At 41.4% G+C, this 25,048-nt stretch overlaps 1 protein-coding gene across 2 annotated transcripts in view; it reads right to left on the reverse strand.

Annotated features, from left to right (window-relative positions):
* aqr (aquarius intron-binding spliceosomal factor) overlaps nucleotides 1-25,048 on the reverse strand; it is a 46,572-nt gene that overhangs the window by 9,198 nt on the left and 12,326 nt on the right. For both annotated transcript variants that reach the window (XM_019277171.2, XM_019277170.2), the window contains exons 16-32: nucleotides 23,804-23,924; nucleotides 23,274-23,415; nucleotides 22,384-22,562; nucleotides 21,341-21,508; nucleotides 19,464-19,633; nucleotides 18,316-18,557; nucleotides 17,985-18,134; nucleotides 17,283-17,352; nucleotides 15,837-15,947; nucleotides 15,163-15,272; nucleotides 11,984-12,119; nucleotides 10,145-10,354; nucleotides 7,869-8,006; nucleotides 7,698-7,769; nucleotides 6,699-6,886; nucleotides 6,409-6,580; nucleotides 2,908-3,078 (exon numbers count right to left, since the gene is read on the reverse strand). In XM_019277171.2, coding sequence (XP_019132716.2) covers nucleotides 2,908-3,078; nucleotides 6,409-6,580; nucleotides 6,699-6,886; nucleotides 7,698-7,769; nucleotides 7,869-8,006; nucleotides 10,145-10,354; nucleotides 11,984-12,119; nucleotides 15,163-15,272; nucleotides 15,837-15,947; nucleotides 17,283-17,352; nucleotides 17,985-18,134; nucleotides 18,316-18,557; nucleotides 19,464-19,633; nucleotides 21,341-21,508; nucleotides 22,384-22,562; nucleotides 23,274-23,415; nucleotides 23,804-23,924 — 2,550 coding nt within the window. The remainder of the gene's footprint in view (nucleotides 1-2,907; nucleotides 3,079-6,408; nucleotides 6,581-6,698; nucleotides 6,887-7,697; nucleotides 7,770-7,868; nucleotides 8,007-10,144; nucleotides 10,355-11,983; nucleotides 12,120-15,162; nucleotides 15,273-15,836; nucleotides 15,948-17,282; nucleotides 17,353-17,984; nucleotides 18,135-18,315; nucleotides 18,558-19,463; nucleotides 19,634-21,340; nucleotides 21,509-22,383; nucleotides 22,563-23,273; nucleotides 23,416-23,803; nucleotides 23,925-25,048) is intronic.

Here is a 25,048-nt window from a genome sequence, read left to right on the forward strand (position 1 = left end):
AATTTAAGATGCATTAGTGCATAAGTGCATGCATACGTGTTCCCCTTTTTTATTTATTGCAAGATGAAAGAGAGTCAGAAGAACACTGACTTGATAGCATGGGGAAACAAAAAATATAAATTAAGGACAGAACAATTAATAAAAGTTGGGCAAGACAACAAGAATGTAAAATGATTAGTTGTCAAGTGTGTGTGGATGAGGAAAATGAGAGAAGGTGGTTGTGAGGTGGTGAGATTCAGTAGACATCTTAAGCTGGTGTGTTCATGTGTAATGGGTGACTGGTGTGAACTGGCCTTCCTCTCCTTTTCTGTCTAATTAAAGTAATCACAGTAAAGTGTGCTGGCTGTTGACATCTGCTGGGTTTTAGCCATTGTGACATATTGTCAGACACACTGTGGACTTGATGCTCAGCGCTATGACCTTTCAGCTGCTCAGCATTTTCCCCACATGAGCCCCTCTTTTCTTTTTCATCTCTCTCCCTCTCTGGCTATCTTTCTTCTCAGCACATCTAACAGCCGTCACCCCACCAGTCATTTTATTACTGAGCATGCATACTGACTAAGGCCACAAGCACAAACGAATGGCGCTTTATGTCTTCACATTTAACATGACCAAGCACATTTTCTGGCAAGCTGTCAGAACACGACATATTCTTGACAACGAAGCAACAAGGTAGCCTTGCGCAGCACAAAATGCAGACGACAACAACAGGGGATCAGCGAACACTCAAACCCAGCAGGTGGTAGAATGCACACAAAGATATAAGACAGATCCACTTACTGCCTGCTTGTTAGACAATAAATAAACAGCAACAAACTGCAATTAGTATTTGTGCATTCATGCATTAAAGGAAGTCTGGTAATATACATTTCTCTTGTTGTCAGCAAATCCGAAACAGTCAGTAAAAGTTCCATGATTACAATAAACATGGGTACTGTAGTTTATTTTGACGCTGTCCCACATAAACCATCCAGCTGCACTGATTTGCGCAAATGCTACACAAATTTTACTACACTATTTACAACATTTGCTAAAAAGTACAGTGTCTTATTTGGGGAATTATTTAGCTTTTTAAAAAATCTTTAAAAATCCCTGTATGTATTCATGACCTGTTTTACGTCTCACATCAGGCTGGGTTATCGAAAAGTACAGAGGCAGTCTGAGAGACAAACACATTGTTGGTTTCACACTTTCGTGATATTTGTTGACAGTAAGAAAAATATAAAACGACACCAGCATTATCTTTTCCGTATAAACCACAAAAGATGAAGAATCTGAATTTTAGCTTACATATGGCAGTGGGGAAAACTGCCCACTCACACTACAGAAACAATATGCAACATGTTTGAATACTAACAAGAGATAGGACAAGATAATTGGAGGCATGCCAACCCTCCATATTCACTATGGCTCAATGACACTCTGGCTGGACTGGTGCCATTTTCACTCCGATCTTGCAACTTTCTCTGGCATTCCTAAATAGTGTGTGACATTGTAAAGTGTGTGAAAAGCCTAAACAACACAGAGCAAAGAAAGGTGAGGGGATGTGTGTAAGGAAAGAGAATGGAGAGAGAAGAAAGCCTAACCTGAGGCTAGCAGGTAAAAGCATTTAGCTGTACAAACAGAAAACGGATGGAAAACTGCGCCAACGGGCTGCTGACTTAACACGGTGTAAAGGAAGGAAAGAGAGGAAAGAGACAAAAGGAGTTGGAGGGGAAACTCCGTGGGCTGGATGACAATCCAACGGTATCTTTCAGGGGTGACCATAGCACTGAGTTTACGCCTAGTCTTGAAGCATGCACATTTAAATCCTTTCCTTGAACACATATGCACACTACACACACCTCACTGAGTTTGATTTACAGAGGTATGCAGCTGACTGGTATGTAAAGTGTTGTGGACAGAAGGGACAGAGTGTTCTGCTTTATGTGAGTCTCATGACTTGCAGCAGTCTTGATAGTCTCATGATTTGATAGAGCAGCTCAATGAAGGCCAGGGTGAAAAGAGAGAGAGAAAAAAATGTTTTCCCATGAGCTGCTCATTAATTTTTCACCCTTCGAAAATCACACAGATCCACTAAATTCAAGGAGATACTGTGTGTCACACTGCAAGGATAAAGACATTTGGGAGAATGTGCATTTGAAATGTACAAACCTAGTTAAATTGTGCAGGGAGAGAGAAGACTGTGTGTGTTTGTTGTAATTGGAGGCAGAAACAGTAACAGCCTTGAATTTCTTTCTCTGTGCAGCAAAGGATAAGAGGCTGGCGCATTGACTGCGGCAAACATCTGAAGGTGTGAAGAAACATGTGTTTATGTGCCTATTAAGTGTTACACACACACACACACATATATACATAGGAGGTGAAAACGTGTCTGTTGGGACAGTGGATTCCTTCCTGACAGGGAGAAAAGAAAGCTGTCACCCTAAAAATATATTAAGTGTGTGCAAAGTTCATGCATGTGTTTCAGTGTGAGAATGCAACATGAACTGTGTAGATGTCCACACTTCACAAACTCACAGCAATTCACATAGAATAGTCTATATTTAGACTATTCTATGTGAATTGCTGAACAAACTGGAGGTGTGGTTGGTGCTTCAGAGAAGCCAGAATGTGTTTTAAGCACGTTTTCAGGTTTATTAAAGACACTTTCCTTCAGTCAAAAGAACTTCTGTGTCGAGATTAAGCAGAGCAGGATTTAATACTTGCAGCTCAGACTCCAAGGAAAAAAATGTAGAGTAATACTACAAAAAAAAGGTGCATTAGCACATATCAGCTTGCAGACTCCATCCACACTTTGAATAAGTTTTCTCTGATTTTGCTTTATAACAGCAATACTTCATATAAAAGCACTACAGTAATACAATCATTAAATGTGATGATCGACTGGCACAGGCATGTCCTTACCTTGTTAGGCTGACTAAAGAAGGGGTTGCCGGCACAACGCTGGTTGATGACGTCTCTGATCAGGTGTTTTTGTCCATTGTAGGTGGTGAGGATGCTGATGCGGTCAGCAGGGTAGCCCAACAGACGCATGTACATGTACAAAGCCACCGCGTACTCCGCCTCTGCCAGGTTCTGATAGGAAGAAAAGAAGGTGTTAAAATTACAATTATATTCGAAATATACAATATTGTCCACAAGTAATGGGGGAAGGAAAAACCTCATGTTTGAGAAAGTGACCTCAAAAGCGTATGGTCTATGATCAATACGGGAATTGACGAAAGACACGGGTGCCTCTTCTCGTCAGGACACATGGGCTGTCTGCTGTTTTTATTCTCTTGTACTTTAATGTCTCACATTTATCTTTCCTCCCTTGTCAAGTGTTTAACTTTTCAGCCAGATAAAAGCCCTCATTCACGCATGAGTGGCCGCCTGATTTAGGTTGGCATTAATCATCTCAGATGGAGCTCCACACCACCGCCAGCCAGGCTGGGACCAAAACGTCCCGTCATAGACGCGAGGGTGAAAGGAGTATTTCTACTCTGAAATTTAAATTTACTAAGTGGAAGATTTTGTTGTTAAAAGTGCGACAGAAGGCTGCATCTTTAAACGTTTCTTTACTAAATCTGACGGCAGAATGTTATAATAACATTGTACCAATATCCCCACATTTACATTTTAACTAGGAAAAAAAAGAGTTGCTGCTTATTTTGCTATAATTATTGATAACTCATTTCCAAATGACAAGGCTCCCCAGGACAACATCAAAAGAGTCCAACAATCAAAAAATTCCTCGGCATGTGCATCCTGGCTCCAAGGCTACACTCTGCCCTTCAAATGTGAAAAAAAAAAAGAAAAGCCAACAGTATGCATTATTCATCCAGTTTCAATTAAGCCTGGACTGCAGCCTCACATCTTTGATAATAATTTATGCAGCTTCATCAACAGTTCCCGATCCAGCAGCACTGGAGTCAACACATCAAAAAACAGTGACAGCCTTTGTTCTTCTTTCCCTATTACCTGTCTCCAAATGGCACAATGGCTGTTTTTTTACTGATGGACTTGTTCTATTTAAGTTTGGCAGTGACTGTTAAGTATGTGAGCTGGTGTTTTTAAAAAGGTACAATATTCACAATCATCTACAAAATGAAAACCGCAATGACAAGGTTTCAACTTTATCTACATGTCAGCGATAACATGATTGATATACCCACGAGAGGATGATTTTGAGAGGTGCAAGTGGGATTTGAGGGCCTCTGCCTGTACCCTTACTGTTTATGTCCTGTCACAAGATCATGGCTCACAAGAAACAAAGTTAAAGAAGTAGAAACCCCTTTGATATTTAGTAGTTTAGTAATAGTTTGGGGAAATTTGTGCATCTGAATACATCAAAAATCCTAATAAGGCAGCTTTATGGTTTGGCTGCAGAGAAAAGAAAGAAAAAAGATCACGAGAAAAATAAATATATGCAAAAGCCTCTCTCTCACACACACGCATGCACACATAAGTAATATCAAAGTAGACATGTAGCTGGCACTTCCAGCCTACCTCATGTGCATATTTAACATAAATGTGATCTAATGCCCTAACACCCCAGAGAAGCCACTGGAGTTTGAGCCAGTGGCACAAAGCTACATGAGGACTGAAGTGAAGGAGGGATGAAACAAGGACAGAAACAAAGATAAGACACACATAACAAGTAATACAAGGTATAAATCTACCTGCGAGTGAAGCCCACGATGCATTTTGCTCTTATGTCATTTAAAAATGGAGCTTGTGAAGCAGAAAAGCCGAGACTAACAAGCCTAGTGGCTGAGAAAAGCCATTTTCTAACAAGAGAAGATGTGGATTTAGATAAGCATCTTAGTCTTTACGAGCCATTTGACAACTTGGGAAGTAGTATCAATGGGCCGGGACTCAATATGGAAAGTGCTTTAACAAATGAAGCGAAGAAGCAGGAACAGACCTTTGGGTTGTGGAGTGCCTGAGTGCACGTACGTGTGTGTGTGTGTGTGTGTGTGTGTGGTGAGGGGGTTAAATGCAAAGCAGAGTTGTGGCAATGTTTGTTCAGCTGTGACAGGCATTCAGCATGCGCTGGATACAATTGCTTCTCTAGTGTCCAATGTATCCCTTCTGGTTCCTAGGAAAGTGCATGCGCGTGTGTGTGCGTGCATGTGTGTGCGTGCATCTGTCAGGCATAGCGAGTGATACTGGCAATTCCCTTGAGGAGCCTGGAAATGGCAACAGGCAAATAGAGTTGAGGTTCATGTGACCTGGTGCCTCGAGAAGTGCACATGGTCTGGATTTAAGAACAATAAGAAGCCTCAGGGACACGGGCATGCACAGTATTGAAGGATACAGTAACATTCAGCACTGAGATCTGTTCATTGGCCGTGCAGCCTATAAACAAATCTGTGTCTCAGTTGGTGTTTCAACTAATTATCATCAGACAAATTGACTTTTGCCTGAAATCAAGTGCCGCTGGCTTTTTGACAACTACACACTCTGTTGTGTCCTGGCAGTTGTGTTTATTGTAACATGTAAGTTCTTGTTCTCTCCATCTTAAACTTCCTTCCTTTATATGCTTTTTGGAAACCACACAATAATCCAGTTAAAGTAACTGGTTTCATATTACGTTTCCCGAACACGTCAGTACTTAAAATATTACTTTTATATTTGATACTTTTGCTGCTATAATTGACAGTAACATTTGGGCTTATGTGTTGGTAAGCAAAGTAAACAGGCTTTATTGTTTACGCACCCCTACCAACTCTACCCCCCCGTTTCCGCCCACACACAGTCTTGAGTGTCTCAGCAATGTCATGATGAAACACAATCTGGCTCCTGGTGTGAAGGACAAACCCACTGGTCTGTGCTGGGCAGCCAGTGTTAGGTGCAGACTAAGCAGTGTTATGAATATATCATATGGACTCGTAGCTAAACCATTAAAATTTAAAAAATGAATGAAGTGCTGCACAGCAACCATTTCAGAGGAAATGAAGGCTAGAGAGGAATGTGGTTATCTGCTCTGATGGAACTAAGTGTACATGAGTATTTATCTGTGTAAAGGAGTGTGTAAAATGTGCTTGGAAAGCGCCACACATTGTACAACACAAACCGTTTCAGTGTACACTTACCTGTGCTACAGATATACTCGGTACTGGTTATATACTGGGTGCTCACAGTTCTCCAAATGGAAGTAATGTATATGGGTCTGTGTAGGTAGCAAGGTATTTATGGTTTCAAGCCAGGTTCTGTTTCCATGTAACAGATTTTATTGTTGTTTACAGTTTAAATCTTCTGGTTTTGATCCATTTCAGTTGATTTTTTCTTTGGTTTCATTTTTGTTGCTGCAGACAGACACTCGAGACAGTACATCTTGAAGTTACCACACTGTTAGTATAAATAACAATTGGGCTGTGTGTGTTGTGCCGTTTGTGCACTGTGGCGTGTACTGCTACTGACCTGGTAGAAGTAAGGGTTGGGCTCGGATTCTCCCACCCCATTGAAGTCCTCCACGTTAATTAGCTGGAAGTCAAAGGTCAGGCCAGGGTTGGGCACCTGGAATTCGGGCAGTTGCTGGACATGCGGCAGGTTTCCAAGGTGTTTGTAACGCCAGTTGTACAGGTTACACAGGCTGTGGCACAGAGAAACACATTTAGTCACGCTCTTGTTGCGTCCTTTCACTGTTACTAAGAAACTGTGTTCTTTGTGAAATTAAGTCGGTTTAAAAATGTTCTGTCAGCATGACCCACCTTGCACGTGCACGGCCCTGTGCATCTAGATCGATGGTGGGCACTCCCAGGCGCACAAATCGGGTGAAGAGAGACTGCTCCATGTTGGAGTACTTCTGGAAGGCCATGTTCTTGATGACAGGGGGCAACTGGTGGTGGTCTCCGATCATGATCCAACGCTTCAGCCTGCTGTAGCCATCCTCCGGGTTCTGTAGAGTGGAAAAGACAGGAAAAATAACCATTACAGAGAACACAGATGGGTCTGTTCTAGACTCAACAAATTATCGTTTCCATTTTGCACAGTATCCAAGTCCATCTGGACTACTCCATGTTATCCACCTTTATTTAATTTTGTTTTGTCTAATGACCTGACAATATTATATGTAAGTTGAATAAGATCTTCAGCAGAGAATAACATTTACGTCCAAGAGAGCAGTGAAGCATAAAAAGCAAGTACAGCTTTTTACTCACGTCTACGCCACACTGCCAGACTTTGCTAATAAGATACGGTTTATTAGGTATATCAGATTTGTCTAAGGTCAAGCTCCTACCATTGTAGATCTGATTTAATCAGAGCAAAGGGTTGAATGGCTGGATAATAAAAGGGGAAGGGGGAAAGGAGAAATAAACAGTTTTACTGTGATGTACACCTGGCAGAAGGATCGGACTGTGACTCACTAGAGAAGAGAGATAAAGAGAGGAGCTCCGGCGAGGTTGTTAGATGGGCTGATGTGCTTAATGATCTCATCTGTAAACAGACATTAGCACTATCTCGGACAATTAGGCACAACTACCAAAGACAAGCACCATTAATGTGTTTGGAGCCCATCAGTCAGACTTTAACAGAGACAAAGTCAGAGTCCCGAGTTAAGGATTAAACTAGGTTTGATTTTGGAACTTATGACAGTGCCTAGGCCTGGCAGAGAGTTTTCAGGAAAGGCGTGGCTGTAGTTTTCCAATAGCTAAGAGATAAAATGTTCGGTCTTGGTCATAAAGATGGCACAAATTTTTAAGGGTTACCTGTAACAGGAGGGGGATGAAGGTCTCAATCTCCAGAATCTGTGCGGCTTCTTCCATCAGGATGTTGTCATACTAATAAAAAAGAATGACCAATTTAAATCAAGTAAATTAACTGCAGTAAATGTAAGCTTAACCAGGTTGTTGTCTTTATGTTGACAGGGAAGAGTCTACCTTGAATCCCAGCTCCACCAGGTCATGACGTTTGAGTGCAGCATGTGTACAGGTCATGGCAATGATTTTGGCTTCCTTCACCAGCAGATACTTGGAGCGGTCCAGTCCACTCCTCAGCAGCTCGAAGGCCCTGAACTCCTTTCAGGGAGGACAAGAGAGAAGTCGAGTGTCAGGAAAAATGTTTCGATTGGGAACAGAAATGACATAAATAAATCAGAACAAATAACCCCCTCCCACTTGTGTGATGACCTCTGGAAAGAATGTGGATTTATATTCAAGCATTTGTGATTGAAGGTAAGTTTTACTTTCGTGATTTATACCGTCGGGTTGTGAGGGGAGACAAAGCACGTACTGACAAAGAGATGGATGATTACTGTCAAAGATGATAGATAAGATGATTATCTGGGGTGAAATAATCATTCTTCTAAAAGAAAAAAGACAGTTTATTAATAAGATACACAACCAATAAAACTTTGTGACCATCCACATTTCAAAAATGTAATGTAATGTTTGAAAAAGAGGCTTAACCCTCGAAAAGCTCCAAATGCCTGTACTCCAAGATACTAGATGAGGGATTGGCATTATTGAAATAAACATATTATGAAAATAATTCCTCTGCTTTCTATTCTTATCATTAAGAGATCCAGTCTTCTCTCGTTTCCCATGATGCATTGACACACTGCAAAGAGCTGCTCTGCAAAGAGAATACTGGGTATAGTTTGCTGTTCAATAACTGCAGCCCGAGGAGCACTTTAGCACGGATTTCCTTACATGGCCTATACAATTTTTTTTAACGCAAAATATGAATCAGTTCAGTCCCGATATCGTGGCACTAAAAAAAGAATGCTGTGGGGGGAAATGCAGAGGGGAAATATGGGTAAACATGCATGCTATTTTCAGGTTGCCACACTAGCTGTGTAGGGGTTAGTGAAGAGAAAGCGGGAGGAAGGATGGGAGAAGTAGACTCGGACAGCACTGGGGTATAAATATTTGATGTGTTACTATTTTAGCATTAATATTAAACCGATCAAAACATACAATATTGATGAGATCTATTTTTAACCCCTGTGGCTCCAGAGCAGTTGAAGGGTGAAATCAAGATGGTAAGGATTCACAGACGCTGAGAAGAGAAGGAAGAGAGTGAGGAAAAAACAAACAAAAAAGAAGTAAACAGCGGTAAAGATGTGGTGGTACTGCAGAGGAGGAAACGAGAGATGTCTAAACAGGAGGAACCCAGGAGACACACTGTGTATCTGTCTGTCTAGCAATAAATTCTCAAAATATTCCTATGACAGCTTATTCCAAACTGCTTTTACATTTGAAAAGGCAGACAGATAAGCAAATTCAGCAGAATGTTGCTTTGTCTACCCTGCACCACAGACAGCAGTACCTCTTAATGGGTGTACAGATTTCACTGCAGCATGGGTGAGGCTGAGGGAGGAGGGAGAGGTGCTGTGATGCAGTGATACAGAGGCCAGCCAGATAAATCAAGGTCACCACACGTGTTGGGATATTACCTCCAACCAATAACTTCTTTATTGCTTTTCTGAGACCTTCTTGGTGTTCCCATAAATCTGAAATGTTATTGTTATCTCTATAGAAATACTCGATGGGCTAAGGAGGAATGATAACACATTCAGCTGTGTGTTTGTGAGTGTGAAAAAGAGTGACAGAGGGAGTACGAAAAAAGATAAGTAGTAAAATTCTTAATCATTTTGTTGGACTGCTTATCGTTTCTAGAAATGATATCTACAAATAAATACTACAAGTGCTGCTTAGCATCTTATATAACGACTCCCTCCATCAACTGTGGCAGAGAGACAGGTGTTGACTAAAACTCAGAGGAGATGCAAACGTTGGCACAAGAGCTGCTTATGAGTAGACACTTCCACAAAGCCAGACAGTGTCTAAGCAATCACTGTCAATCTATGACAACCTGTCTCTGGTGATCAGGAGTTGTGGGAGGCTGTGCAACACCTGGACACACAGCTGGTCTTTGAGTTTAATCAAATACAAATGGCATGTCTGTGTGTTAAAATAAGAAAAGGACTACATAGGTTTACCTCAGACAAGACGAAGCTAGTGAGTGTGATTCGTTGGTTTATGCATTTTAATGTAAAGCACACTCAATTTCACTGTAATTACGTGTTCTGTAAATAAAACTATGTTGCCTCACTGCACTGAGATAACCTTCTTGTAATTTATATCCCACTGGGTATTGCTCAGCAGTGAGGAAACTAGTACACAATGTGTGTGTGTGTGTGTGACATTCTTACCTCCAGCTGGGTAAATATTTTCTTGATGTGGCGGTAGCAGCCTTCTGCGATGTCCATGTCCTCTTCGTATGACCGGCCCTTGAACACGGGCTGTGGGGCGTTTGAGAAATACTTGTGGAAGGGAAAGTGTGCAGCTACATCTTGCACCTCCACTTTTTTGCCCTGTTTAGGCCTGACTTTACTCATGTACTCTTCCCAGCGGGATATCACCTGTGGGAAAGAGAGCAGACAGTCAGTACCCTGTGGAAGTTCAAATGCTGAGCCCCAGTAGTCACAGTCTATGTTTAGTGAATGCTAGGGAATCGGATATATCATTGTGCCTTGTATGAACTTGGGTTCTATTTGTTGATCCCCGATTGAGATCTACCAAAAAATGCTATGAGCCCATGGTGGGTGTTCTGCCCAGCCTACATGATGCATGTTATATTTTCTCTATAACTATTTGACCACAGCAAAAAACATATTACACACAAATAAACAAATGAGAACAGATAGCCTCATTTGCATAAAGGTGCCCCTGCTGAGCACCTAATAAACCAGCTTCAACCAAACAGCAGGGTAGCCTAGATCTATAAATACTGTATCCCTGCGAAAAACAACTTTAAGACAAACAGTAATGAGTCTGCTCGAGGACTCTGCGTAATTATGTGTTAAGTATCTGTCTGTATGGACTATTAAGTCCACCATCCAAACCCCAAGCATGTCTACATATGCATTGTTATCAATGATCGCTAACAATATGCTCATGGTCACTCACCTCCTCTTGATATTTGCGTCTTCAAATGTCACAGATCTACACTGTTCGTACGTTTTAAGAGGTAAAAAAAAAAAAACTCAAGAATTCTGTGGTAAAGTGAAGTGTGGAGTTGAGCATTCAATCTCCATAAAGCACCATGTTAATTAGGTGTGTAATATGATGTGTGTGTGAGAGAGACAACTGACAGGATTCTGGCAAGGTGCAAAAACGGCGGCATGTACATCACTAGCCATGAACTCTTAACACTTGGGCTCGGGTAACAGCCAGGGCAGACAAGTATTTGCTATGGCGTTGACTCACCACATAGCTATCTGCTATAAGATGAAGTTTGAGCTATGACGACCACTACAAAATATGTCACTGGCATCTTTACACTGTTTTTATGTCTCGCATTACTGTTGTGATGCGATGTGATACTTAAGTGACAGAAAAGGAAAGGTTGGATATTAACTTGAGCTTCCCATAACAGTGATGATATCTATACTCTGCACATCTTTATGTTACAAATGTCTATTTTAGAATCCTTCTAATGAAGCATGGGAGTGCATGTAACTGTCTGCAGTGGCGTTTTCTCCTGCAGCCCGAGAGGACAGTGATAATTAGGTGACAGGAATAAACAGCGAGGGCTGAGGCTGCTTCTAGGTATCTGCCGTCTAGGCAGAAAGAGCAGCGAGTCTGGGGAATGGAAACTTTAATACTGTCTGGATTTGATTGGCATGAATACGTCTGACAAACAGGACAGACAATACAGAAATCCATTATAATTAATTCTGCAAAAATATCTCCTGGATACCCTTAACCCTCTGTTTCCCTCTGTAAATCAATACTTTTATCCAAATACAAATTTCGAGAGTGTTTAGAAGCTTAATGTTAGGACTGAGGGAGGTGGACTTGAAAGGTTTGTTTTGATAAACCTATATGCAATTAAGAATTTTATTTGGATATTACACTCACTTTTAAATTTGATGAAATATTATGCATAATTGATGCAGAGTGAAAAAAAAAATCATAGCCTGTGGGTGACAACTTTTCCTCTGCATATTGAAGAAACATACACACACTTACAGTAGTTACACTCTTACCTGATAAAGGTAGAAGTGTCCAGCTGTCTCACAGGTGTAAGAAACATCTCCTGGGACATCCAAGCTCTCCTGTAATCTCCCCACCTCCCTGAGGAGCTCCAGTCTTCTGGCTAAGACGTAGTTTACCCTACCATATCTGGAGACCGACAACACAGCACAGCGTAATTAGTCGACAATAAAAACAGTCAAATAAATAATCACATATATATAAAAGTTAACACAGATACAGAATATTAGGTCATTAATAAACTTCTGATGCACGGAGTAAATAGATTGATCCCTGTCAACTCCACTGTGAACAAATAATTGGGTTATGGCTAGATCTCAGGCCAAGTGCTGCATATTACAAACAGGTGAGAAAACATTTCTTCTTGTTTTGGATTCAGCCTCTGATTTGAACCCGCTGTGGCACCAGGTTGTTAAATGTCAATGAATGGATTAACAGAACAGAGGTAATCTTGATCTCATGGCTGTTATGTGATTGCTGAGTTGATTGTGTGGAATTTTGGTTGTAATTACCGCCATTGTGTTTGTGCCCTTGGCTGAGAGCAAGCAGGTGAAGGAAAGCCAGGTCGTCATTAGAGTACAGTTAACAGAGTGAAATATGTAAAATATATTAGAAATATGACCCGATGCAGTACAGAGGTTTAAAGAGGGCAACGGCTGTCCTTGACAGTAGACAAGGTATGTTTAATTTCTATCATGCATCCTATTCTGCAGCTAAAGAATACTGCTTAGGAGCATTTATCAGGTGGGGAAGAGACAAGCAGCACGTACAGGAAGTGGGAGGGGTCACAGGGTAACATTAGAGGTGAACTCTATTTTTAGTCCCTGAGCAAAGATCCCCAGTCAGCAGATGACTCAAAGACAATAACAGTGGCTGTTTGGGCTGAATAAAATTAAATAAAAATAGGGAGTGACCTTGCCCCTCCCAGGATGACAGACCTGTAAAGCACTCAGCTACTGAGACAGAAAACCCAGAATAGATACACAGGTGTGAAGAGCATTTATCGAGAGGATTGTTGTTAACGGCCAATAAATTATAGAAGTTGCACACGACAGCAGTAACTGTGCTTGACCCTGAATGAAGATGCAGCATTTCTACAATGAGCAAAAGGGACATCATGACATTTTCTTAACAAAGATCGCAATCAAGTAAAGACTGTCAATAACTCATGATCTGCCCTATACTGCAACCGACTTGCACACTCAAACTCCCATTAAAAATGGCACAAAATTCATCATAAAATGCAGGGAGGCATTGTTAATTGATGCTGCTGTAGCTTTCCCTTTGTTAGGCATTCAGAGGCACACTGCCTTCCACTTTGTCATCTCGTATACAGTGTTAATTAAAACTCTCTGGCTCTCTCCTCTCGCTGGTGTCAGTGGGGTGGAAGGAGTGTGGAGTCTGCATGTTGTTATGAGGCTGGCGGGAACACATTAAATGCTGCTAGCTAGAGCTCTCTCTTTTATGTCTGTGTTGGTGCATAATTTAAGAATGTAGCATGTGACTGCTTCCATGTGCAAACCCCCAGTTCCCATGCACTGCAATCCACACTACAGTCATACACTGTGCAGCAGTCAGGCACTACAGAATACAGCAAATGAGCGACATACATCACCCCCTCCCTTCCTCTTCTGGAAGTGTTGCTAAGAGCTATAGTGTGCAATTTGCTCAGTGCCACAGACGATAAGGTGGTAATTAACAATGTAGGCTGTAAGGGAACTTTAAATAGTAACAGCATGAAAATTTAATATTCAATAAAGCTGAGCTATTTATATTCAGACACTGGCTGAAAAGCTTTGTTAGCAAAAAAAAAAAAAAGGATTCTGGCTGATTCATCTATCATCGTTAAATATAGCAGCAGTCATGTACAACTGTAAATGTTTTGGGTATCTTGAGATCTCCTTCTCAAGTCTGTCATCAGTGTTGAAATTGTGCTCTTCTCTTTTTTCTGTCTCACTATGTCTCAGTAGTAAGGACTGAGTCACCATCCTTCAAGGCATTTCACACAGACACACAGTGGAGTTTACACAAAGATGTGGGTGAGAGAACCGGAACTACTGGGGCTTCCTTAACAGGACTCGAGTGGTTCTGAGGCCATTTGTTCAGTGCCTTGTCACTCCATTAGGGTGTAGACAAAGAAAACAGTAGTGTTAAAATTTTATGTTGGTTTTTATTAAGTCATGCTCAGGTAATATCACCCATCACAGGTTTACAAAGACTTCTTCCTGACCTCAACTAAATAAATAATTCCAATGGTCTTAAAAACCTAAAATGCCACATACGTATTGATTTATTGATATTTGTTCATTTAATTATCTAATATTTAATTCATATTGTTGCAATATATTAATTAGTTGAGTTTGGAAAATGACATTATGGCTATTCCCTGTTCAACTTATATCAAACATTTTGTTTAACATTTAAATTGTTGTGAAATATTGTATATTAGGTGTTTGATAGCCGTAACTATAACTAAAGACTTCAGGAGAGTGGTACTAGAAGGTACTTCATAAAGTTTTCATCAAAACATCAGCACCGACTCATGACAAATTTCATTCCTGTGTTGTTTAAAACATGTATGAATTCTAGTCAGCCCTGAAAAGGTTTATCTAACACATTCTCCATGCCAGCTGCAAATCTCTTTCAACATAACTTGTTGGCAACATCATCTTCTTGGAAATTATTCCCAAAGTGGCTTCAACAAATGGAGACAAGGTCAGTTCTTGTGGTGCAGCACAGTGATGTGAGGTTAAATCAGACAGGAACTGCCTCTGAGTGGAAAGCTGTAGGGAGGGATCCCGTACACGGGAGGGAAGGCCTGAGAGGCCAACGATGCCTAATGAAGATAAACCAGATCCATGGCCCGGCACATGGGAGTATCGAGTAGCCCTGTCACTGTGTTGGCTCGTACTAACTATGTATGTGGACAGCTGGGATGCTTTTGTGTACATTCGTATGTGTGTTGTCCGCTTTGATCAAACTGCAGCATGCATGCACTATAAGTCTGTAACCATTCGTTGAATGCACTTCCACAGATGCATGCGGGAATTCAAGTTGTCTCAGTTTTCATCGTGTGCATTCCTGTTTGTTCAGGTGCATCTATCTGTGTGTGTGTAAGTGTGTGTGTGTGTGTGTGTGTGTTCTCCCTCCACCCGTCCCCTGCTGTCCTCACCTGCTGAAGTCCTTCTCGGTCTCCAGCTCCTCTTCTCCGTGGCCTAGACGCAGGAGGTGGCGCTCGTCGATGTCTAGAGCCATGATCTTTTCGAACAGCTGGTTCAGAGCCTGGTGTAGAAGTGGTGACAAGTAAACATGAGATGTGGAAAATCCTTTCTTTGATATCTATCAACAGTTCTTGTGCATATAAACCTGTCTGACTTCCTGTTTCTCTTTGAATGTCTAGGAAATTGTTCCAATTTTGACACAGTGCTGTTGATGTGTAATATTTAACATATTTAGTGTGCCATGAAGCAAATGTCCATTACTGTGTAACGGATATAAATGCAAGAGGGAACTATTATTCGACTATTAGGGTTTTTTTCATCATTATATCCAACTGTGCTTCTTGTGGCCAAGGTTCCTTTTGGCAAGCCTCCACTGGCGTAAAACAACAGCAGATTACTTTATGATTAAATACTGAGGGGGGAAAGCCGGGGCACAAGGGAGCTTAGATTTGAATTTTTCCTCTATGGTTTGGATTAATGGGCAGTTCTGAGTACAAGCTCTAAATTCTGCCGACAGCTTCACTGTTTTTTGAGCAGTGTGTTGGGGAAACTTTCCAGAGATCAGTGATGTGTGCTGAGCTGAGTTTGTTTGTGTGCACATGTGCTGTGTGTGCGGTGTGTTTACCTGATTCGAGTGTGTCACTATGAGGGTCCTCTGCTCAGGAAAGTTGTGATAGAGGTTTGAGATGATCTGAACAGCAACATCTGTCTTTCCTGTACCTGGTGGTCCAACAACCTAGATACACAGCAGGAAGGAAGGGAGTGTAAAGAAAGAAATGAAAAATATTAACAGAAAGAAGCAGAAGAGAAGATAAGCACACTCCGAAGTTAGGTCACAGTGCAAGGCGCTTGCCTTGGAGACACCCTAGTGGTTGTGACAGCTAGGCCATGGGCTTGTCAGAACTGACTAGGCTGGTGTGCCATGTATATCCAATGCAACAAGGCTGTGGTGTTGCCTGTACAGAAAGGCAAAGACACAGGGAGCTACTAAAAATGCAGGAAAGCTATAGGAGGCATAGCTATCTTTCAAGACTCCCTTTTGTGCTTGTCATCTGAAAGCTAGTAGCACTTCATCTCTGCATACAGGTTACAATGATAATAAGCCTTTATTTACTGAACTGGGGGGAATAGCATATCTAATTTACTAAATAAATATTCATGAAACATGTTGGTTTTAGTATGGGTATCTCAGGTGAGTAATGTCTGTCTAAAATAGTAAGCAAAATTAAATATTCCTGCATAAATCAGTACAAAGCTCCTTGGTACATGAAAGCCAGACAGACCAGGAGTGTGTGTTTGTGTGTGGGGGGGTTTGTTATGGCTGCTAATGACTGTGACATATGCCAAGAAGGAAGGTTCGAGGGGGTGAGGAGAGGAGCCGAGAAAGGCATGCATGCAGAGTTGTTTTACGACTCTGCTGATAGCCCACTTGCCATATTTACCCCAGCTAGCTGCACAATAAATAACTCACACCCCACTGCCAGCTTCCAATCACCAAGCCAGAAGAGCACTTTCGTCAAAACAGTGCGATAACAACGGCATGCTGGAATGACATTGTTGTGGATGTGCGTATACACTGGGTGTGCCTATAGCCCATTGGAGATGCCAAAATTTCAGGGAGGATTTCAGGGAAATTTGTCATCCTCCTGCATGAGTGATGGAGATAGGGACAACCAAAGAGCAGCATATTTACTGGTAAGGGAATTCCCTTGGTATACATCACTAAGATTAATGGTTGCAAATCTTTGGCTTTATAAACAGCGAGCTGGAACAGCATGCACCTGCAGTATCAGCACTCACTGGACTAGAGGCTTTGCCCAGACAGCATCACACACAAGGATATGCCTGATGACTTTATAGGGGTAGATTTAAAAACACAGCCTGTCCTCATAATAGTTCAATATAACTATGACGATCACTTTTCTGTTATTTTTTAGAATCAAAAACAAAATGAAACATTAGGCTGAAATGCTGCCATTTTCTTTATCATTAATATCTTGTAGATTTTCTTTAGATGTATGCGTTTCTTAGATTCATGCAAAAAAAACAACACAAAATAGAAAGTCCTTACCATGGTGAGTCCTGGCTGCATCCCAGCTCGAATGGCTTCAATTTGAGTAGGCGTAAACTGAATTGTATTCCTGTAAGAAATGAACATTTTTAATATTTATAAATCGTGTAATTAGTTGGAGATACTGAATAGCCTTGACAGCATGAACACATGTTTTGTTGTGAAGGTTTTTGACACCATCTTTAAAGATTGCTAAGCCAAGGTTCCCCGTGGACTTGTCTTGGCTATATTTAAATATCAAAGTGCAAGCTTGAAATGCTAAAACACCACTAGATTAAATTTTCATGAAGGGCAATTATTTCGAACTTTTTTTAATTAGTACAACAATATTTAAGCCTCTGTTCACCTTTAATTGCCTAAGAAATTGTAGGCATAAACAATAACTAAAATAGAACAAGTCAGAGAGGATACCATGGAGACGAGCACCGACAAACAAATCAAAATAGTCAGGCCCAATTTAGGGTACCTACAATAAGCATTTGGCTGGACCCTCTCTGCTGCTTTATACTGAAAAATAAAGGACTTAAATTACAGTGAAATATAATACAAACTTTGACCAAGACCTCAGGAGTGTTTTTGTACTGTGCGTAGAGTCAGTCCACTGACTTCAGAGGGAAGTCGAGGTTTAACCAAACACTGAACAACTTTTTGATCCCTAATCTCGTTAAATTGAGAAAGGGAGTCTTGGCCTCGACCTCTCACCGTTTGGGCTGGTTGTAGGGATACGGTCCACGGTTGGGGGTGACGTAGGGCTCGACGATCAAGGTCATGTCTTCCTCTTTGTCTTCCTCCTCTTCATCAGCCTTTCTCTTCTTCCCTTTATCTGTTTTGTTTGAGATGGGGAACTTGATTCTGTTCAAGCAAAAGAATAAAAAGGGGGATTATTATGGCCATAATATAATAAAGTGTGGCATCAAACTTTTGTTGCACGGATTGTGTTGTATCTGTATCCATCTACAGAATTACTTTCATTTACTTAAAACTACCTCAGCCTGTTTCTTTAACATTTGATTACTGGATCTTTGACTTTCACCTGAAAGGGAAGACTTGCAGTTCGGGGTTCTCCTCTGTGACTTTTATGGTGTAACCAGGGAAACATGAACGCAAGTGATCCAGCGACAGGAAGGTGTCATTGAAGTCCAATGTGGAGATCTGGTTAGGCATTTTGGAGTAGTGGGCACTGCCTGGGTCGCCATAGCCTAGGATAATGTCGTGAAGCCAGTCTGGGACGACACACTCTGTGTTCATCAGGTTTCTGATGGTCTCTAGCACTGCCTAAAACAAAGAGGCAAACAAATACATGACAGATATCAAACCAATAGATTGCAGTGAACAACCATCCCACAAGAGGTGTTTAGATGGATAAGAATAGCTTTGTGGTGGGCTGATGGGATAGCAGGTAATTTAGATGTCTGTCAATTTCATTTTAATGAGCTGCAACCTGTCTAACACTCTGAGCATCAAACATTGGGTGGGTGTTTGCTTTTATCTGTGTCACACATCAAAGTTGGAGAAGGATGTTTTTTTAATACCCAATTAGTTCCCATGCTTTTCATTAAAAAAATGAAACACTTCAGAATCATCTGTCACTGCTCAGGCTGTGAAAGTCAGAAATGTGTGTGCACATTTAGGAATAGCAGATTTGATAACGCTGTAATTACAAACTCTCAAATAAAAGCGTGTAATAAAAAGTTTTGTGCATGATTTACATAAAAATGTAAAAAAAAGTTTCATACACACAGATGGCTCTTCTGAAAGGTCATTTTAAGTTATCTGTGCAATATATCAACACTGATTCAGCTTTATTGCTGGTTCTGGTAAGTGCGCCTGTGTGTTATACTGATAAAAGAACATGCTACTGAAAGCAGTGCAATGCTGGCCTGCTGCCACAAAGGGAATCTTAAAAGGTGAGAGAGGGGTTGGGGTATCGCATGATATCACATGAATATCCAGTGAGAAGTGTCTCTCACTGAGATCACTGGGAGGTCCTTGAGTGGGTGGTAATCTCAGAGCTGCCCTGGCCCCAACCTTACAGCTACAATACCCGAGAGAGTATAATATGTGCGATACATCACTCTGGGGGTGGCGTTGGTGGGACCAGAGCTCAAGGTCTCATGATAAAGCACTCAAGTACAATGCACAGTGAGAGCTGATCTGTGTACTTCAGTATGGAGTCCAAACCTTGAAATTGTTTTCCTTGGGTTTGCGTCTCATGATGACGTTGAAAGTCTCGTATGGGTCTTCTGTGCCACTCTGAATGCTGCTGGTCATGTCCTGTTGATACTGGTTAGGGTCCAGCCATACGCGGAACGTTCTGGCATCTCCTCGAAGTTTGGGCTTTGGGTCAGGACCTAGAAGTAGGAAATATAAATAAGTATGAACATTTCTCAACATTCAATGGCAATAACACAATAAAATAAGATGTAATAGCCTTATAGGTGGGGTGCAATTAGATATTTATTTATTCCGAATGATCTAAATTAAACAGGACAATAAAACAAAAAACTAAAGGAAACTCCTAGGACTAAGCTTTAGACACAAAGATCAAAGTTAAATCTGACTCAGCTAATTCTAAAAACCTTGATTTCAATAATTATTTCATCATTGTCCTTAGATTAAGAAGTAGAACCCTTTAAAAAACAGCTCCCCCTGGCTTTGCTTGCCCTATATTACTGAAACTCCTTGGCAACAGGAATTACGTGTAGATGCTTGACTGACAGGCCACAGGCTTTAGGCTTACTCCCATAGGGTGCAGGAGTGGTGCAGCAAGTGCAGCTTTCACAGATGTCTAAATAGATTCTTGTATGGAGCTGCAGGGCATAGAGCAGGAGAGTGAAACTCAATCCTTTTGGCCTCTGGTGTATGTGTATGTGTGTGTGTGATCATCAAATCCCCCTTACCAAAACAAGTGTGGCTGTAGCTTAAGATTGGAACCTATACCCTCAACACTATGGGATAACAATGTGCCAGCTGGGCCAAGGTGTGTGTACGTGAGCAGTTAAACCAAGTATGTGTCATCGTATTAAACTGTCAGTTATTAAAAAGGTGGATTGAATCAATGCATCGTTTAAATGGAGATGAAGTGCATTTGTTCGTTTAACTTGCGTAGAATTTCTACGATTGTGATATCATATTTCTCACAAACAGTTAAACACTACAGTTTTCAATAGGACAGCAAGTCTCCCAACAATGCACTTCTCAGCTTGCGTCTCCCCACACCTCCACCAAGTGCCCAGTGATTTATGTGACCTCATATCACCCCACCACCCAGTTAGCCAGAGCACCACTTATCCCTGTTGGGGATCTGAAAGTTTAACCAAGCGGACATTGGCAGGGCATGTTCCCTGGCAGCGATGTCTATTTAGAAAGCCCTGCCCTTTGCATATTTAATCCAAAAAGATGAGCGGGGATAGGGGAAAGGGTGCCTCAGTGCATGGACACATGTTCCCACAGGGCAAACACTTAGAATAGTAGGGCTGCAGGATAACTTGGGTCAACAAACCCGACTGCTTTGGGGGAAAACATGACACGCTAAAACAGAGCTACTGTATAAACATATTTTACTCTCCAGGAAAGAGCAGAGATCTCAATTTGGTCTGAGGGGATTCCTCCTGCGTGGAAATATGGTAGCTTACAGATACATTTTCATGCTGTGCTTAAATCTAATCCTAGAACACACACCTTGTTTCAGAGATAGAGGTGAGTGTTTCCTATGCCACATTACTGTACTCTGCAGGACAAGCACATTCAACGGTCTTAGAAGCACATCTATCCAGATTTAGCCAATGCAGCTCTTCGCTTAAATCCAATAAATAAAGCTGGGGGCAGGGCCAGGGCGCAGAGCTCTCAGGTGTTGACGTCGACCTCAGGTTAATGGAATGTTAATGTGACCAGGTCAGGTCTCACTGTGACTGTCACCATGACAACACCAGTCTGACCCTCTCTTGAGGATCTGTCAGAGGGGGTGATTGTGTTTAGGAGGTCTGATGGGGTGGAGGGATGTCATGTGTCACTGGTTGTGTGTCTGTGTGGGCAGGCATGGGCACATATGAGCATACCTTCTTCAATGACGCGTCCCTTGTCATCCAGCATACCCTGCACCTCGCAGCCTCTCACGTACACCAGGCCGGTCTGCTCCACAAAGGGCTGTCGTCGGTCGAAGCGCGTGCCGTAGGGCAGGTTGGGCCGCACCGTGATCAGAAAGCAAACGTCGTGCTTCCGCAGCCCTTTGGGGAAAGATGAGGGAGAGAGGAGAGAGAGAAAGAAAGGGTTTTAGAGACGGAGAAACACACTTAGAGAGGGAAAAGTACACAGGGAGAAAAAGAGTGGATGGTGGAGAGAGGAAGAGTAGTACTGTGGAGTTTGGAAATGCAAAAGAAACCGCCCTGTCAGCATTCCCCTGATCTTTAAAACATGAAGCTCTAACTATACTATTGGGAAATGGCTGGTGGATGGCAGGAAGTAATACTTCATACCTCCACAAGAAATAAAGTAAAACCATAAAAGAAAATGAATACATCAATTTGGGATAAATTGGGCTTCCTTTTCTTAAAATCCAGTGATCTCCATTACTTACAGCACTTGCCTACTGAAAGAACCAATTTATTTTCTAGATTAATTAGCACATTACACCACTGGCATACATTGCCATGTGAACACATCCCATATCTTTCTCTGGAGAGCTCTAGCCGTCTGCTTCATTGTGCTTTCTATGTTCCCAGTGAATCAATGTCTTTCAAGGCTGACAGGCTGCTGTTAACAATATCTACAGTGCCGTGATCAGCCACAGAGAGAGAGACGGAGAAGAGAAATGATCAGAAAATAAAACAAAGCGGCTACACAGAAACAGCTTGTCTTCACAGGGACATGAGGTAGGTAGGGTCAAGGCCCAGTGGGATGGAATAGAGTGGTGAGGGTAGACTTTATGGAGGTTATAAAGTGCTTACTATGAGGACTGTTAAAAGACACAATAGGAGACAAAAGAGCAAAATAAAAAGGCATAGCATTGGAAAATTAACGGAGGGTAGTGATATATAAACAATATAAAATGGTGGACAAATATAAAAAGTGATGAAGATATATACAGAATATTGACCAATACCTTCCCACTCATGCTTGATATGATCTTGTACATTGAGGTTAACAGTGACATCGGCTCGCACACGGGCAGGCCAGCTCTCTCCGATGTTCGGCTTGGCAACCTCGACTATGGAAAAGGAGGTGATCGTCTGAGCCATCCTGGCCCAGCCCCCAAACACCACTCCGCCGTACTCTGATTGCCTGCGCAGAGGGACAGACACAACAAGAAGTTAGACAAGCGCTGTGGGCTGTTGTCAAGATTGAAATGAGTTGGATTTAGGGCAGCACATGGCACCACTGCTTACTTATTTACTTTTTGCAGGGGGACAACAAGCACGTTTTCTACATCACTTGACATAATGGGAGCACTTATTATGTTAAGCAATGGGTTTTCAAATGTGGTGTAGAAAATGTCGCAGTATTTTAATAAAATGTCAGTGTTTCATGCCACCGTGTGAGAGGTAGACAGGGGATAAGAGTGTGCTGTAGCTGAGTTAATGGTAGAGATTTGTTCTACTTAGGCAGAAAAAGAAAGCAGATATTAGTGTGTGCATGAGAATCCTATTTCAAACTCCCATAAGCTGTAAATGATGCTAATGATTTCTAATCTTATTCCAACTTTTATGAGACGTTCGCGACTTCCTCTTGCATATCCGCCTCCAGCACTCTTACTGCACATATTGAAAATCTGAGTATGTGACATTCATCTTGGGGGCTTGAAGCCTTTAGCTCAGGAAGTCCTTTTGCCTCTTGTTTACTAACAGTAATTTCTTCAGAACTTTGGCGTTTCAAAGTTTAACATAAATGAATACATCTTCAAACACTTTAAATCTGAGAGATCTCGGACAAAGAAAACTATAAGAGTCTCTGGATCAGGTTTCCTGTTGCTGTACAGAATTTAGGACATCTTACCATGGCTTCATACGCCACACCACATCTTCAATGTCCTGTCTGATCTCATAGGTGGACTCCAGGCGGAAGAGGTTAAAGTTCCTCAACAGGTAGTCGTGTAGGGTCAGGAACTGGAGATTCAGCTTGGGTAATGCTAGACAGCCTAAGAAGACAAACAAATTAATGGACAGTGAGAGACAGAGTAAATAATAATCTAAATGTGTAAATAATGGACATCAATAAAAGGTCATATGGTATTATTATGGTATCTAGGTAGCTACTACACACTACAATTACAGCCAAAGAGTAATAAGCTTAAGGGATGTTGCTTGAACGGTCAGTGGTTTGCAAGTTGTTGAAGGTGTCCTTGCCAACTAAAGAGGATTCCCCAAGAGAGAGGTGCCAATTCAGTGCCAGGTGAGTGCCCTTAGGATAAGGGATAACACAAGGTGTGGGTGTGGCTTATGAGTATGAGACACTGACTAGACACAGTGCTCTAGTGTACGTTCACTCCCACAGACGCCATCACAATCCACACATGCAACACGCACCTTCCCCCGAGTAGTACTCCGTGGGGACGATATTCTCATCCCAGATTATCTTCTCTGTTGGATAAAGGGGCATCTGGTTAAGTTGCTCGATCTGAGAGATTCTGCGCTCATGACGGGAAACCTGTGTGTGGCAAACAGAGAGGACAAAACACACGGACGGAGACAAGTTGGGTTAATGAACAAATGCTTCTCTGCACCTTTGACTTATTGTCTAGGATTGTTATCTTCTTCCTAAGTAGAAGATAGATTAGGGAATAAAGAAAAAAAAACATGCCCATAAAAATCACAAAATCTGTTACATCAATCACATGGTAACCATCTGGTTTAAAAGAAGCCTTTTAATGCTCGTCATTCTCACTGTAGAGATGCTGCTAGACCTCAATTTGTTAAGTGGCGTGGGCTGAACATTTACACATTGGACTTTGGACTGTCAAACCAAAATATTATTTTTGTTTACATGTTTTTATGGCGAGGGATGTCATGTCATGAGATAATAGATTTAGCTATGATTGTTCTTGTATGATTATATGTGACAATATTAACAATTAAAGTGAACTAAAGCGAACAGAAATGTAAAAGCAACGGGACATCTGCAGGTATTATGATTGGATCTTTTAACTTTAGACAACGATGTTCAAGACAAAGTATAAATTAATTACCGTAGTAGTTATGATATCACTGGTTATTTTCTTATGTATACAGTAGGGATGTATCTAATGATTACTTTCAAAACCAAAAATCATTTGTTCAACCAAAATTCCCGAACCCAGAGATATTCCATTTACTAATATATAAAACAAAGCAGTAAATTATCCCATTTAAGAAGCTGAAGTCAGACTGATTGACAACATACAAACCTTGTTGGTAAAGAGGGAGCTTCTAGTCTGGTTTGAGGCTGCCTCTCTATTTTATTAACCATTCATTAACCTTTGAACCCAACATCTGTCCTACTGAGGTTTTCGAGGTTGTGCACACAATTTTTTTACTCTTCTGGAAAAAAATCTAATTATTTAGTGTGTCAAAGGGAGTGATATCTGCTTTAGAATACAAACCAGCTCATCTGGTTCAGAAGAGGAAGTAAAGAAGCCTAAACTAGTCTCACACTGGCACTGGTGTAACTATCTTTAAAAACAGTGGTTCTTCTTCCCTGAGCATATTCATGAGTATGTTCTCTGCAGCAAGAATGATTGTTTTGCTACTGTGTGGCACAGTTCTAGTCCTGTGGTCCCTTCCTATTAAACCCAC

This window comes from Larimichthys crocea, chromosome XXIV (genome assembly GCF_000972845.2).
Source record: "Larimichthys crocea isolate SSNF chromosome XXIV, L_crocea_2.0, whole genome shotgun sequence".
Taxonomy (NCBI): Eukaryota; Metazoa; Chordata; class Actinopteri; family Sciaenidae; genus Larimichthys; species Larimichthys crocea.